Here is a 14,622-nt window from a genome sequence, read left to right as displayed (position 1 = left end):
TGAACTCTATGTAGTGTTATCAGCCCACACACCTTATTCACCAAGGTGACTTACACTGTTAGATACACTACTTACAAAGGGTCACTTATCCATACATTGAGAAGTTCTTACCTTTACATCCAAAAAAAGGCAAAATTGGTAAAAAGATTAAAGCTAATATTAAATATTAGCTTTAATTTTAAATTATAAAGCTAAATATTTATTTCATAAAGCTAATATTTAAGTAAAACACCAGTATGAACTAAAAATGAGCTGAGAATTGAAACATGAATTCTGAAGATAATAGATTTTTGTGATTCTGTGATTTTTACAGCTAATGTAATTCAGTTTTTTCATGCCTGTAATCACAAGTCAGCAGTGTGCAAGTTTTACCCTTGCATGACACCAACTAGTATATAGCAGGAAAATCATGGTGATAATATCACTCTTGTTAACAAGACAGTATGTACACAGCACGTACTTGGGAGGGGAGCTGTCTGTTTTTGTGTTGCTCATTTTAACGTGCTCCTACGCCATTATCCATGTGAGCCTCGAAGAAAGCGGATGGGTCAGCTGTGCAGCAGCAGTTGACAGAGAGACACAAGCGCTGCCATATTCCGGAGTCACGCAAGTCAACAGTTTAAGCCCTGGATTAAACTCATGGCAAGTGGAAAACCCCTGTCCCCGGCAGCTCTGGATTTAGCGGCCTCAACTTCTGTTGTGGGACTCCTCTGTGTGGCAACATGCAGCAACACACTCTCAGTTCTGACTAACTTCACATTTCGGCAGAAGTACGTCTCACTGCGTCGGAACAGCTGTTCCAGCTGTGGACTTTTGTCTCTACAAGACGGAGGAAATAAAGTTGACTGTTCGACTGGAGGTAGCAGCTAATGTTAAGAGCACAAAAGAACATCGACTACTCACTCATTTTCAGATCCCTGTCTAACCCAAACCAACTGTGACACTACAAGACATCTCGGGTTAAGAAACATTGAGTAAATGGCAGTACAATCTTTCAAGTCCTGGAAAGAGTCAGTGCTGCTGCTGTATCCATGAAATATTTACTTACACTGAACTGAATCCACAGGGTGTCCAGCTTCAAAAATTAAGAAACTGTTTCTTTGCATTGTACCCTCTGCTGAATAACTCTCAGGCACTGACAGTCAAACTTTTGCCATAAATTGCACTGTAAACTCTTACACCTGTAGCAGATACTGTGTTAGTTTACATACAGTAAGACGACTACTGATTTAGACAGTGAAAATGAAATGGTTTTATCTAAGAGGGTTTTTCCATAGCTAACACCACCTTACTGTGTGACGAGAAATTTATTAATATATGGGAAGTATATTTCATCCTTAACAAACATGTAAAAGGTGGCTCAAATGTATTCATTTAGCTGACACTTTTTTTTCCCAGAGCCACTTATAATTATTGACCCATTTATACAGCTGGGAAATTTTACCAGAGCAATTTAGGGTAAGTACCTTGCTCAAGGGTGGGACAGCTGGAGATGGGATTCGAACCCGTGACCTTTTGAGTCGGAAGGCAGTCGCGCGAACCACTACACCACCAGCCGCCTTGTCCCCTCAATTGATCGTGTTTCTGACGTCACGCTGCTGCAGAGCACTTCCCACTGTGTTTATCAGCATTTACACAAGGTGTCCTTCCTGAGTCTACTCATGTCGTTTTTTTTCCCCATCCATTCTAGCGAGAGAAAACACAAATACTGTGGTAGTGCTGAAAAAAGAATTTATAACTGAAAGTGAAAATAGTGCAACATGAAAATGTCAATGCACTCCTATATTTTAGTCTACATTAGTTTCATTTCAACGTAAAGATATAAAAGGGAGAACAGAAATTATTTATTCATAACATTAATTCGTACTTATTTTATAGCGCTGCTTTCGGACGGGGAGCGAACGTTTCATTTTGAAATTTTCGTTACGAACATTTATCCATACAGGCAACAGGGTATCGGTAGGAACACAAGGAAACAATACACTGTATTATACAGTACTCCAGGTCTCAGAACCCCTTTTTCACAAGTATCTTTCTTTCTCTTGCTTTTTTTTCCCTCTTCACAAGAACCTGTACCCAAAACCAAGCTACTTGACGCCCTTCAGCCTTTTCTTTCCCTTGAGGTCCCACAGCGGTTGAACACAATTTCACTTCACCCGCAATCCAGCCATTTGCGATTAGCTCATTTTCCCGCCTAAATTCCCAGTAACGCGGGTCGTTACAGTTACAATAGTTTATACTGTATATACTTGTGATTTACATAATGCAGTGTAAGGGCGTTCAGCACAACCTGTGGTCCCCATCAGTGCACCTCACACTTTCTACTTTCACTTCGGAGTTCTGTGTTCATATCGTTTCACAGATTTACATTTGTATCCTGAACAAGAGGACGCAGGTTTCACTTATAGTTACGGATGGATGGGCTCCACGCGCAGCCCTCGTTTCGTCAGAGCGCGCGAGCAGGAAGCTTCATTTGACGAGTGCTGCCATCTTGTGGAACTTACGTTTTACGCATTTAAAGCGTTATAAACATTTAATTTCCAATTAAACAATTTCCCGTTAAAAACATTTTAACGCTTTTCTCCAGTTTACAACCCGTCAGTGCGACACTTTTCCAGGCAGCAACATTTCTAGGCACACTTTTAATTTACTTCAGCGTATCCACAGAGACTGAACTGCAGACCTTGCAGCGCCCATGGAGCTCTTTTATACTCTAATTTCATGAATGGAACTGATGGAAACTTGCTAAATATTAACAGAAAGGTGGGAAAATGGGAGGAAGAAAATTGGTCAAATTCATTGAAGAATAATAGAAAGAATCTGGTCTTTTAAATAAAGACATTTCCTCCAAAGCAACTTACAATTATTTGCCCATTTATAAGGCTGGGTAATTTTACTGGAGCAAATCCAGGGTAAATACCTTGTTCAACGGTACAGGCGGAGGTGGGGATCGATCGAACGTGCGACCTTTGGTCCAAACGCAGAGTAGATACGCTTCACTACGCTATAGTAGAACGCAAAAGGATAAGACATAAATAAAATAATTATTGTGTTTTATACGTAATCGTTTCATCACGTGCACGAAACGGTACAGATGACGTAACGACTGCGGTTATGATCGGTTCGTGACGTGAACGAGTCAGCGAACACGAGACTCGGGGCTGTGGCCGCAGCCTTAATGATCCCGTGTACTTTCGCGGCCAGAGTTTGGGCTTTCATGAAAGCACAGTGTACTTTACCGTGGCTGGAATTCAGAAGTGCCTCACCTGCTCAAAGTGCTGAGTTCAGCTTTACACACATGAGACAGAAGCATGTTGTTTCTGGAGAATCGCGCGCGCGGGCAGAACGAATTAAAACGTCTCACAAGTGTTGACCTGCTGCTTCGAGCTTGCGTCTCATGAACTTCCCAAAAAAGTTACCTCGAGGAAGCAAAAGATCAATCACAGAAACATTGGTTGGTTATTAATTTGGTGAAGTTTGCAGTTAAAATAGCACAATAATAAAAGTACCTGTGTTTTCGCTAAGAAGTTTGCGCACAGAACAAGAACAAGAGACGGACTGCGTATATATGCTACCGACCGCTCCGCGAGCTGCCTGCGGCCCGAGGCTCCTCCCTCCTCAGCCTCAGTTTGTACTCTGAGTGAGTTTGCTGCCCCCTAATGGTGAAATCGCAGACCAACAGCCATTTCAAAAAGAGACCGGGGAAGAAAAACCACTACTAAATAAAAATAAATAAGTCTGGAAATGGCTGTATTACATCTTTTAAATTAATAAGATCACAGTACGAGGTAGAAATGTATTCCTGCTCTTTTGATCAGTTACTCTTGCTTTGATCGGATTACATACAGTAGCTACCAGAGATGATTCATATGGACTCATTTAGCTACACTTTGCTTCCACAGCCCCTGCACTTGAATAAAACAGACCTGAAAAGCTCTTGGCGGACAGCAGTTTGTAATTACACTGCACTGTCAGTGGTAAGGGAGCAGCAACTGTGCAGTGGCTAGAGCTACCACCTCTGGCCTTGGAGGACCCAGATTCAAATCTCAGCTCCTGCTATAGTACCTTTGAACAAGGTACTTGGCCTAAACTGCTCCAGCAAAAATTAACCAGCTGTATAAATGGGGAAATCATTTTAAATAATTTTAAGTAGCTGAACGTTGCAACTTGACTACTCTTCATGTCAGATATCTTGCAATGCTCCTGGACACATCATCAATGATGTAACCTGGTGTCACTGTGTGTTCCGGGCCTTTCAACATCAGACGTTGTCTGCAGCCTCGCTAACTTTCATAACCTCCCTCCCTGTATATTTAAGAATAAACAGCTTATTTCATTCCTTCTCAAAAGGTACTTTTTCCATTAAATACCAAGGGAATATAATGACTGTAAAGGGAATACTGTTACATTTAGTTATCATTTACAAGTGGTAGCAATACACAATACATAAACAATTCCACTGCAGGCTTTAGGCAATAATCCAAGGCTACTATTCAATATTAAAAAGAAGGCTACTTTGTCAGAAGCAGCAGAGAGTAAAACCTCAGAAAAAGTAAGAAACCCTGTAGAAACATTCTTGCCATTTCTTATCTTTTTGGAAGTTCAGTACTATGACTAGAGTGTTGACATAAATGCAGTTTTTTTTTCCCCCCCTTGAAGAGCTGCATGCGTGATGATCACTATATTAGCGTGGTGTATGTGCCTCCTTTCCAGTCGTATGGAGGTCCGCAGGTTACAGAACAAGCAGTCATTTCCTAGTCTGTTCTCTCACAGACTAAAAGGAGTACAGTAAACAACACTATGTGGGTGTGTGCCACAAACAAATTCAATTCCTTTATTCAGAAAGTTCAAAGACAAATTCTTTGGCGTTAAGCTAGTACAAAATTTTTTCCCCATGTATCTTTAAAATACAAGGACCACCTAAATTTTGTTTTTAGAAGTGCAGGTAGGCAGTTTCAGTAGATGCTGAAAGGCAGTTAAATATAAAATATACGCCTGGTTTTATTACGTTACCATTAAGGCCAGGTATATTGCAGAACCATTATTGCATATCTGGTTTTTTTTTTTTTTAAACAGTATGCCAGTAATACAACCCTCTGATGTTTACCAATTCAAGGGGAGCAAAAACGACCATAGAAGAGGATGCTCTTCGAAGGGTTGTGTCTGATTAAGAAAAGGAAGGGGTGGTCTGCAATGAAGGACGTAGGTGGCAATGGTGCACAGCGCATAATCATGACAGCTGCTGTAGCAGCAGCAGCTTCTGTGCCTTCTTCATTTACCTCCACAAAAGCCTTGTGTACCACTTCCGACAGCAGCAGGTCATTTCTGGGAGACATGCCAGAGAAGTCACCCCCATCAAAGGCTTTCACCATACCCATGCCACTCAGGGTCTCCTTCATGTTATAGCTGTCTTCCATCTTGAACCTGGGCAGTCCCACATTAACAGTGACATATTCCATCATGTCAGGCCTCGTCCACTCCATGAGGTTGTCATATGTGAGCTGCTGTTCCAGCTTTCAAAGAAACCAACATATTGTTTTGTTATGAAAGACTTCAAAAGTGAGTCACTGCACAACAGAATGGATTTACGACTTGCTGACCAACCTCTTATACCTTCTAGCAACTGATCGTGGTGAAATGCTGAGCATTACAAGATATTTCACAGAGAAATGTATTTTGTTCAGTCTTACCTTCTCCAGGCCAGTGGAATCATCTTCCATTACAGATGGAAGCATGATGAGCATGCTTAGCTCATTACCAATATAGGGCAGCTCCAGAATCTGACACTGAACTTCTGGAATGAAAGTGAAGTTAAACTTGCTTTTCTGGTACATCATCTTCACTGGTTTGGTATCATTCTGTAAAATTTGAAAACAGTATCAGTACTGTGTAAATTAAACCAGTAACAATGAATGATGCTACAGTACATCTGGTCAGATTCACTTATGCATCACTCCTATGGAGCAATGATCATTGAGCAATCCTCACTGCACATGACTGAAAAACTATTGCAACACAATGATGCAACAAGGGAGGGACTGCCTCAAAGTCCATGTTAACGTTGCCAACAATTACACAATGCAACAACATTTTTCAAAGTCCTTATGTCAATTTTTGCATTGATTATGATTAGTTAAAAGCTGGCTGGTTAAAAAATACTACTAGTTCTTCTAGAGTGTCAGTTTAAGTTTGGCACTTTACAGTCACTGGTTATGGAAGGCACTAAAACATTCTAGAAAGTACAAAAACACTCTAGAAAGCATTAGACCCTAAAAGCTATAGGTGCCAAAATTCACTAAAATTTGCAAATTTCAAGAAATATGGAATATTTTTTTTAAAAGCTGACATATAGTGCAACCTAATGCCAAAATGATGCTTAATCTAACAAAACTGATTGGAAAATGCAAAAAAACAAAAGACATAAAATATTTTTTACATTGTTAGTATCTGATTTTGCTAAATCAAATCAAAAGACATTCCCAGGATTAAAAGCCTGTGTATAATATTGGTGTAAACATGTGAAATGCTTAACTAAGTTAAAACAACTAAATTAAGCAGCCTTAATATTCATGAGTAATACATTTAGTCAGATTACTGACCACATTGTGTAGTGTTGCATTTACCTTATTAAGTTTAAATGGCTGTTCTCTTGTGGCACTTTCTTTAAATTTTTTCTCCCAGTTACCCTTAAAATAGATCGCATTCACCAGCACAAGTGTAGTCAGAGAGTCAACAACTCCATTTGCAAGTAAATTCTTGATTTTGCCTATTAAAAAAAAAATAAATAAAAGATTAACAAGATGTAAATCTTACAACCATTTCAGTTTGTGCAAAACTAACGTAATATTTTTTTTGTAAAAGCAAACGTTCATAACATTTACCTGCCGTGAATATGCAGGAAAGTTACACCAGAGTAATGTTAAAAAAAACACAGTCAATGTTAATAAAGTTATGATACAAGGTGCTGAAGAGTTTTGACTGATGGAAAGGAGGAAAATAAATTAAGATGAAAAATAAAAAGTGGCTATATTACCATTGTTTTTGCTGTATAATTTTTTTGATCATAGTGGCCTTTCAACAATACAAATAAGAACAGATTGTTACCCCACCTCAAATGTAAATAACTGGATGAATGTAAGGGGTGTAAATGTTATCATTTAAGATCAATAGGTGTTAGCTGGGTCTGCAGTTCTGTGAGTTGTCTGTGAAGGAAGAGATACCTTGAGTCTGCTTCTCCACCCAGGTGTTAATGTTCACCCTGGCTGCCTCTGCATCAAATCTGAAGTCCACTGGCTCCAACTCAGCCTGGTAGTGCTTCTTCGTGTCAGCAAGGAATTTCTACAGATTTGAGAGGTATACAGAAATACAATACCATTTAACAATCTTAAACCTTCAAAAACGCTTGCTCCTTTTTAGTCAAAATAAATGTTTAATGAATATCAGAACATATACTTTACTATTGGAAAATGTTATAGTAAATGTTTTACATCATTAATGTACACACATCAGAGCTCAACTTACAGAATGCCATATTTGTTGTTCTGATTGATGTGTCTAATAAAGGAAATTACCTCAACAAACTCGTAGGACTTCTCTCCATACAGACGGTTGGCTAAGCTCAATGAATATGCGGCTTCCGCTTTATTAAGTTCAGAGAAGAGCTTGTTGAATCCATCATGAAGATTATCCCCAGCTCGATAGAAATGAAGACACTAGAGAAATGAAGAGAGGAAAGAACAAAAACTGTACAAAGATCTGTTTTGCATGTTTCTGTGCTTTGATAAAGCCAAGCACACAGCATTAGAAATTTATAGCATCGATATTACATTCAAATTGCATAAAGAACAATAGAACGGAAGGTGGGAAAGTTATACACAACTTCTGTGCACCTGTTTATTTACACAGACCCCTGTCACTTCCTTATGAAAAACAGTATTCATTTAGTTAAAAAAAAAAACTCCCAAGAATTAACTTAAAAACCTTTGGTGAGGAAACCATTCAAAACATGAAATGCAAACAGTTAAACATGACTTAGAAGACAAGAATTCTGTCAGCCTAGCATACACAGACACGCCTTTGACAGCCTGAATTTTTGTAGTTAAAAATAAATGTGGTAGCCTTACTGGAAACAATGCATTGTGCTGAAGTCACAGTACAGCTGGAAATTAACTGAACTGTGTGAAGCATGCATGCAATTTCATGTTTGAAATTAACTATTTATTTAAAAAGATGCTGGATCTTATTTGCTACAACAGGAAGGGGACTCAAATTCCACCAAGGCACACAAAAGTGGAGGATTTCAAATTACAATTTAATTGTAAAATGCAAGTGGCAAATATAGTTTAGGTACAATTGCAATTTATGATACATGGTACTCCTGCGCTCTTACAAGAGCATCCTTTATATTACACAGCTTAGTATAAATGGCTGCCCTTCCTGGATCTGAACACTCTCATATTATAAAGGTTATATGAAGAACAACCATTAACATATAAACTGTACACTGACCAAAACATAAGATAGGGTATCTGCTACTGAAAAAGTTTTTTTATAGCTCTTATTTAGAATATGTTTATTAGTGAGTGCTACTTGTATCCTAATTTATATATAAAAAGGCTGAGAAAAGCCTATATTTCCATATCCGCTAATCCACTAACAACTCTTCATGCACTTACGATATGTAAAAACAGAAGTTACACCGTGCAAATATAACTGGATGAGCAAGCAAATTTCAATAAAAAAAAATATTCCTAACAGTAATACAGCAATCCAATTAATTGATATAATGCTAACATTTTAAATGTATTACTTTCAAAAGTTGGCTCATTTGCTGTTCCAAGTAACTTCACAGAATTGTGTGAACAGGTTTATTATTAAAAAATAAATAAATAAACTTCAGTTGCATTCCAGATTCCCCTCAGCAGAATCTATGTCAGATTATTTGCTGTATATTATACAATACTGCCAAAGAGTGTCTGCATTTGCACAACTTCTTTTGTGCACAAAACTGAAAGGGTGGGGAGTGTACACACAAAGGAAATCCACTGCCAAGCCTAATGAAGATCATAAACTGGTTGAGCATGACCCAAAGACCACAAATATTTGTGTATTCAATGGTACTGTGACTGAGATCCTATGAAGCAAGAGCAGGAAATGTAAATGCTTAAGTTTACTGTGTGCAATCTGCCTTGAGTTATACAACATTTTATTGGCATATTTCACGATAAGAATATCAGTACAAACTTCGGCCAAGCAGAGATTAGAATACTGCATTTTTAGAAAGGTGCCTTGTGAATGGCTTCATTATTCATCAGTCTGATGATGTGCACCACCCATCCCACAGGGGATAACCTATTTCCAAGAAAAGACAGACACAAATCTTGAGATTTGTTACCTTTAGTATCCAGCCTAGAAATGAATGGGAAGGAACACAAGATCCAAAAAAAATAAAAAATAATAAAAAATTCTCAGAGTAAGTATTGTTGATGTCTCATATGTTAAAAAAATATTGTTGGGTTAGTAAATGCATCTGTTGTATAACAGAATGCCAGGATCCAGTGTGTTTTTGAAAATAGTCACATTAGCTCAGTCACCAATTTGTTTAAATCAGGTCAATTACTGATTTGCATCACATTTTCTTTGCCAATTACAATGCAACCATTACAGTCAACGCCAAGACTTCTCACACATTTCAAATAAACAGTCACAGACAACGATCATTTAAGTAAAGATATTTCTCCACAGATTGCAGCTGTACTCTGGGAACTGCGAGTCTGCAATTTCATAGACGTGTACAAACCTTGGACATCTCCGTGGCCGTGTCTCCCCTGGCTCCGGGGTACACCATGGCCAGGGATGAGGAGATGCTGATCGGCGAAAAGAAAACATTGCCCGTTTTGTTGTTGCTGGTGATCTTTTTAAACAGGTCCAAGGTGAAGTGGGTGCTGGCTGCACTTACTGATTCCATTACTGATGACCTGGAACAAAATATGTCATAGAATCGTAGTAAAATAGGGATGAAAGGCTTGGGTGCTCGAAACTCACTGTTGTATGCAAGATCCTGAGCAATGATGGGCGAGCACACTTAAAGCTTAGCGAAAGACTGAAGGAGGTTTTCCCATCCAAACACGCCGGTCGCGTAAAAATAAAAACTTCCGCCAAACTTGAAGCGTCCTCCCCCATCACGGCTCAAAGTATTAACCGATATTAAAGTGAGCCGTGTCGGCGTTACATTTGTCATTTTCGTCCAGTATTTCTCACAGGCGTGTTGCCGAGTGGGCATGGACAACAAACACTTACGCAATATTACAAATGCACATTACTGCAACGTTACTGTCCCATATTCAGTTAACAACAGACGGTCAGACACATGCAGTTCAGCAGGCGGCATAGCGATCGGGGCTCTTGTCTCAATCCCAGGGTTCTTGGTTCGAATCCTCCTGCTGCCTTCCATCAAGGCACTCACCCTGAAATGACAGGATCCCGACACCCTGCTGCTGCTGTACAAACGGGTAAATCACCGCAAGGCCGATCATCTTACCTACGACAGCGATGCCAGCCGAAATAAAGGTAAAAAAAACTAGACACACCTATGCTATGTATACACATTGGAAAGTGCTCATATCTCCCAGGGTGATGTGTTCCAGCCTGTGAGCTGAGCTCCTGTTAGTGTTGTTGACTCATACCGCCTGCCATGGCATGATGGCAGGTCACATGGCTGGGGAAGCAGCGCTGAACAAGCCCCCTTACGCTGACACACAGCAAAGATATGTGGAGAACCAGAACGTGAAGAAATATCCTTTCACAAGCGCGATCTACCAGCAAACAGACCGCCCTTTCGCACACCTTCTTCTCGGAAGCTGCAGTAATAAAGTAACCGAGCTTGCCTTCTCCACTGCAGTCATGCAAGTCTTCAGTGCTAGGAATTCACTTAATTCACTTTATTGCTGCGGTCCGCTCTTCTCACATGAGTGAGAGTGACACGAGCGTCGAACAAATCAGATGCGTATATGAAATACCACAACAACACTGACTAATTTGAAGCTACAGAGTGTTGTGTAAACGACCGGACGGCGGACAGACGAAGAACGCCGAACGGAACGAAAATAAAAACTCAAAACTGAAAAACAAATGAGGGAAAAAAAAAAAAATGTACACATAAAGAGCCATGGACTAAACTATACTTTAAATGTTGGGCAGTTAGTTTGTATGTTGATATCATGCTGACAGTGAGTGATTCTTCCACACTGACTAAGTAACTAACATCTCAGAATTACGGATACCAACCCAAGCAAGACGTGGTGAAACACTGCAAATAAGACAATACTGTGTGTGTGTATATAAAGTTTAATACGTACGGTTTCTGCACTATACTGCACCGAGTCTGAACACTTCCTGACAGCTGGATACTGCAAAAACCATCGCAGTCGGGAGAAGTTATAGCTGCACTGCACGACACGCCCTGCGGGACTTGCCAACACGAAATCGTAGCACTTCCGGGTACTTCAACAGTCAAACGGCGAGAGAGGATGGACAAATTGTGCATAACAGCAAGTAGTAGCAAGAGGTGACGGTACGCGGCGAAACTCGTTGACTAAAACAGAATATTGTAACGACCCGCGTTACCGACAGTTCGAGCGGGAAGTGTGTTTACTGTAAATAGTTGTATTGTGGGAAAATTGGAAGTAAGTGTTCAAGCACTGGGTACTTATGGAGACTATATTATATGAGTGTGTTTGTCAGCAAAAAGGAGAACGTCTGGGGGTCGCTAAGCAGGCTGGGAAGGTTGGCTTGCGGTAAAAGAGCCTTAGGGGTAATCGGAACGGCAGCGTTATTTGTTTGTGGGCTGGTGTTCCAATATACCGCTTGTGTGCGTCGTTCCTCGCCCATCCGAATCCAAGGCGCTTCGCGGTGCAGTGCAACACTTAACCTCGAAATTATAAACGTGAAATACAGAGGAACATCAAATGGTTTTCATATTATTATTATACATGATTATGGCGACATCGCGTGCCATGTTTCATAAACAACCTTCATTCGCGAAAAGTAAAGGAGATGGTGCAACTGAGATGCCATGATGATCATGGTCCGGGTAACGTCAGAGCATGGAAAAAATAAATGTTTATATTTCAGAAACGACGGCGCAAATTCAAATTTTCACAGCACAACGAATCATTTTCCCCCCATTTGTAAGAAGGTAGCTTACAGCTATTATGGACAATAACCTCCGCTCTTAACTTGTCCAAGTCCGACCCTCCCTGTGTGGTCTGGAGCTTATTCTAGAAGGGCAGGGCGTACATTTATTCATTTATCTGACACTTTTCCTCAAAAGCAACTTAGAATGTTCATTTACTTCCAATTACTTACTCATCTGTACATCTGGGTAATTTCTATTTAATGGAGCAATTTAGGGTAAGTACCTTGCTCAAGGGTAGTCTACAGCCAGAGGTGTAAGTCAAACTTGGGACCTTAGGTCTGAAGGCAATAGCTCTAACCACTACACTACCAGCTGTCCCTACTGTCCCACACACACTTATTCACACACTATGGGCAATTTAGTGACTAATTCACATGAAACACGCACTAGTGTTGGGAAACCTATGCAAATGCAAGTAGGAGATACAAACTCCATCGAGATCGAGACCTTAGACCTGATCCAAATATGCTGTCAGCATTAAATCTGAAGAGACGTGTATATAACTGCCTTCCAACTCACTTCACCTTTGCATTGCAACATGCAAAATTTTAAACGAGCCGTTGGAAACTGGCATGTGTTGGTTAAGACTCCTGTGGTCCTGAAATTGACTGAAAAATCAGATTTCCCACAAACTCACTTGACAGTCTTTACTGGATGACTCAGTGTGAGAGCAAGACTGTGAAATCTTTACTTGGAAACTGAACTAGTAATTAATGAATCAAATTTTGTCATATAAACTGGAAAACGTTATCCTCTCAAGCCAGCAAAACTATGTACATGAATGGCACTGAGGATGAGAAAGTGCTAAATTGCCTTTAGGCAAATTGAAACAATGAGTATTTACTGTTCTGGAGTAATGAACACCAGAATGAACTTGTTAAGTCTTTGCTCATTTGAAGTCAGGCAGAACTATATGCAAATGCATGATGCCAATTACATGCAAGTGAGATGAGTATGAGATGAGTTACTTTTACAATGTAACCTCCCTTGGATTTTGCTCTCTGTGCCAACACCCAATGGCTGCCAATGCAAAATCATGTGTGTCATCCCTACAGGGTGCAAGATCAACAAGGAAATATATCAGGTACAATATGAACACCTCACAATGGCACAATATATAATTAGAATCTACCAAAATATCAGTACTGTCTACCAGAGACTATGACCAGATTTAATATAATTTGATGTATCTCTATTCATCATATTACTACAATGACAAGTACTTTTACTAAAATTACATCACTGCAATTAAGTCCACCAAAACCAACAAAATTGCTGCTTCTAGCAACTAACCTGAAAATGATTGCGTATGATAATTGCATAGTGAACGAATGAAAAAACTTCATACACTAACAATACTTACATGCATATGATATAAATTTTCTTAAGTATGCTGCATAATAAACTACAAGTGTAAAAACATTTTTCCACACTGCCGCAAAAGTGAACATGGCCAAATGCGTAACTAGTGTGTGTAGCTGTACATGCATACATTGTCTGAACTGCTTGTCCCATACAGGGTCACAGGGAGCCAGAGCCTAACTGGGCAATACAGGGCGTAAGGCTAGAGAGGACGCACCCAGGATGGTGCAAGGCATCCCCAGCAGGACTCAAACCCCAGATGCACCGAATAGCAGGACCCAGTCCAGCCCATTGTCCCACTGCAACTTGTAGCATCATGCTTAGAGCTGTTGCTCTTACACCCAAAGGTTGCATGTTTGAATCCCACCCTCATACTCTTGAACAAGGTACTTGCCCAACATTGCTTGAGCAAAATAACCCAACTATATTAATTGGGGAAATAAATGTAAATAGCTTAACATTGTACCCTGATGTGGAGAAAAATGTTAGCTAAATGAAAGAAAATGAACTATTCTAGAAAAACTTTGGTTAAACTATATGAGCATACAGTGTGTGATACTTTAATGAAATCCAAAATAAAATACCTGTAATATTTGATATTATTTCAACTAAAAAAGACTTTTTCAATTCTATTCTATAATATAGAGAAATTCAGGCTAACACTACTGAAAAATTATAGCAAGGCACTGTGCAATTAATCAAATGATCATCTACACTACTCTGGAACAAAAACCAGCATACAGTAGTGAACTGGGTAACTTACCACAGCTTGACTTGGATCAAGATGGAGGTTTTATCCAGTGTTACTCAGTTATTCTTTTTATTTCCATGAGGAATGATTCATGCCTCAACGCCTTGATATTATTCACTTAGTCTCCAGGCGATCTTGTTTCGTTATGTATACGTACAAGAGCCTGTCATTTGAAATCCATTAATATAAACCAACAGGAAACCTGTTGTTACGGTTGAGCTCAGTGGGAAGCCTGTTGTAGGCCTTGTAGACACTGGTTGTTCACAGACATTAGTGCAGGCAGATTTAGTCCCCCAAGAATTTTGGAGTGAGG

The 14,622-nt window shown here is 39.7% G+C and overlaps 1 protein-coding gene across 1 annotated transcript; it reads right to left on the bottom strand.

The window, feature by feature from the left end:
* Positions 1-4,807: 4,807 nt before the first annotated feature.
* On the bottom strand, positions 4,808-11,493 carry LOC108935536 (leukocyte elastase inhibitor-like). The gene is made up of 7 exons (XM_018754232.1): positions 11,358-11,493; positions 9,800-9,977; positions 7,572-7,712; positions 7,221-7,338; positions 6,624-6,766; positions 5,691-5,858; positions 4,808-5,513 (listed from the first exon to the last, which is right to left on the bottom strand). Exons 2-7 carry the CDS (start codon positions 9,965-9,967, stop codon positions 5,112-5,114), a joined length of 1,140 nt encoding a protein of 379 aa, XP_018609748.1. The 5' UTR covers positions 9,968-9,977; positions 11,358-11,493; the 3' UTR covers positions 4,808-5,111.
* Between the last annotated feature and the right edge of the window lie 3,129 nt (positions 11,494-14,622).

Source organism: Scleropages formosus, chromosome 9 (assembly GCF_900964775.1).
Source record: "Scleropages formosus chromosome 9, fSclFor1.1, whole genome shotgun sequence".
Lineage (NCBI taxonomy): Eukaryota > Metazoa > Chordata > Actinopteri > Osteoglossiformes > Osteoglossidae > Scleropages > Scleropages formosus.
Note: the sequence above shows the minus strand (reverse complement) of the source record. Positions and strands in the feature narration are given on the sequence as shown.

What these genes read in the sequence shown, in the direction of transcription:
- LOC108935536 (XM_018754232.1), bottom strand. Translation starts at nt 9,967, where the DNA reads ATGGAATCAGTAAGTGCAGCCAGCACCCACTTCACCTTGGACCTGTTT. An exon ending in CGGCCACGGAGATGTCCAAG is followed by an intron (nt 7,713 to 9,799) that starts GTTTGTACACGT and finishes TCATTTCTCTAG; the next exon opens with TGTCTTCATTTCTATCGAGC. An exon ending in AGTCCTACGAGTTTGTTGAG is followed by an intron (nt 7,339 to 7,571) that starts GTAATTTCCTTT and finishes TCAAATCTGTAG; the next exon opens with AAATTCCTTGCTGACACGAA.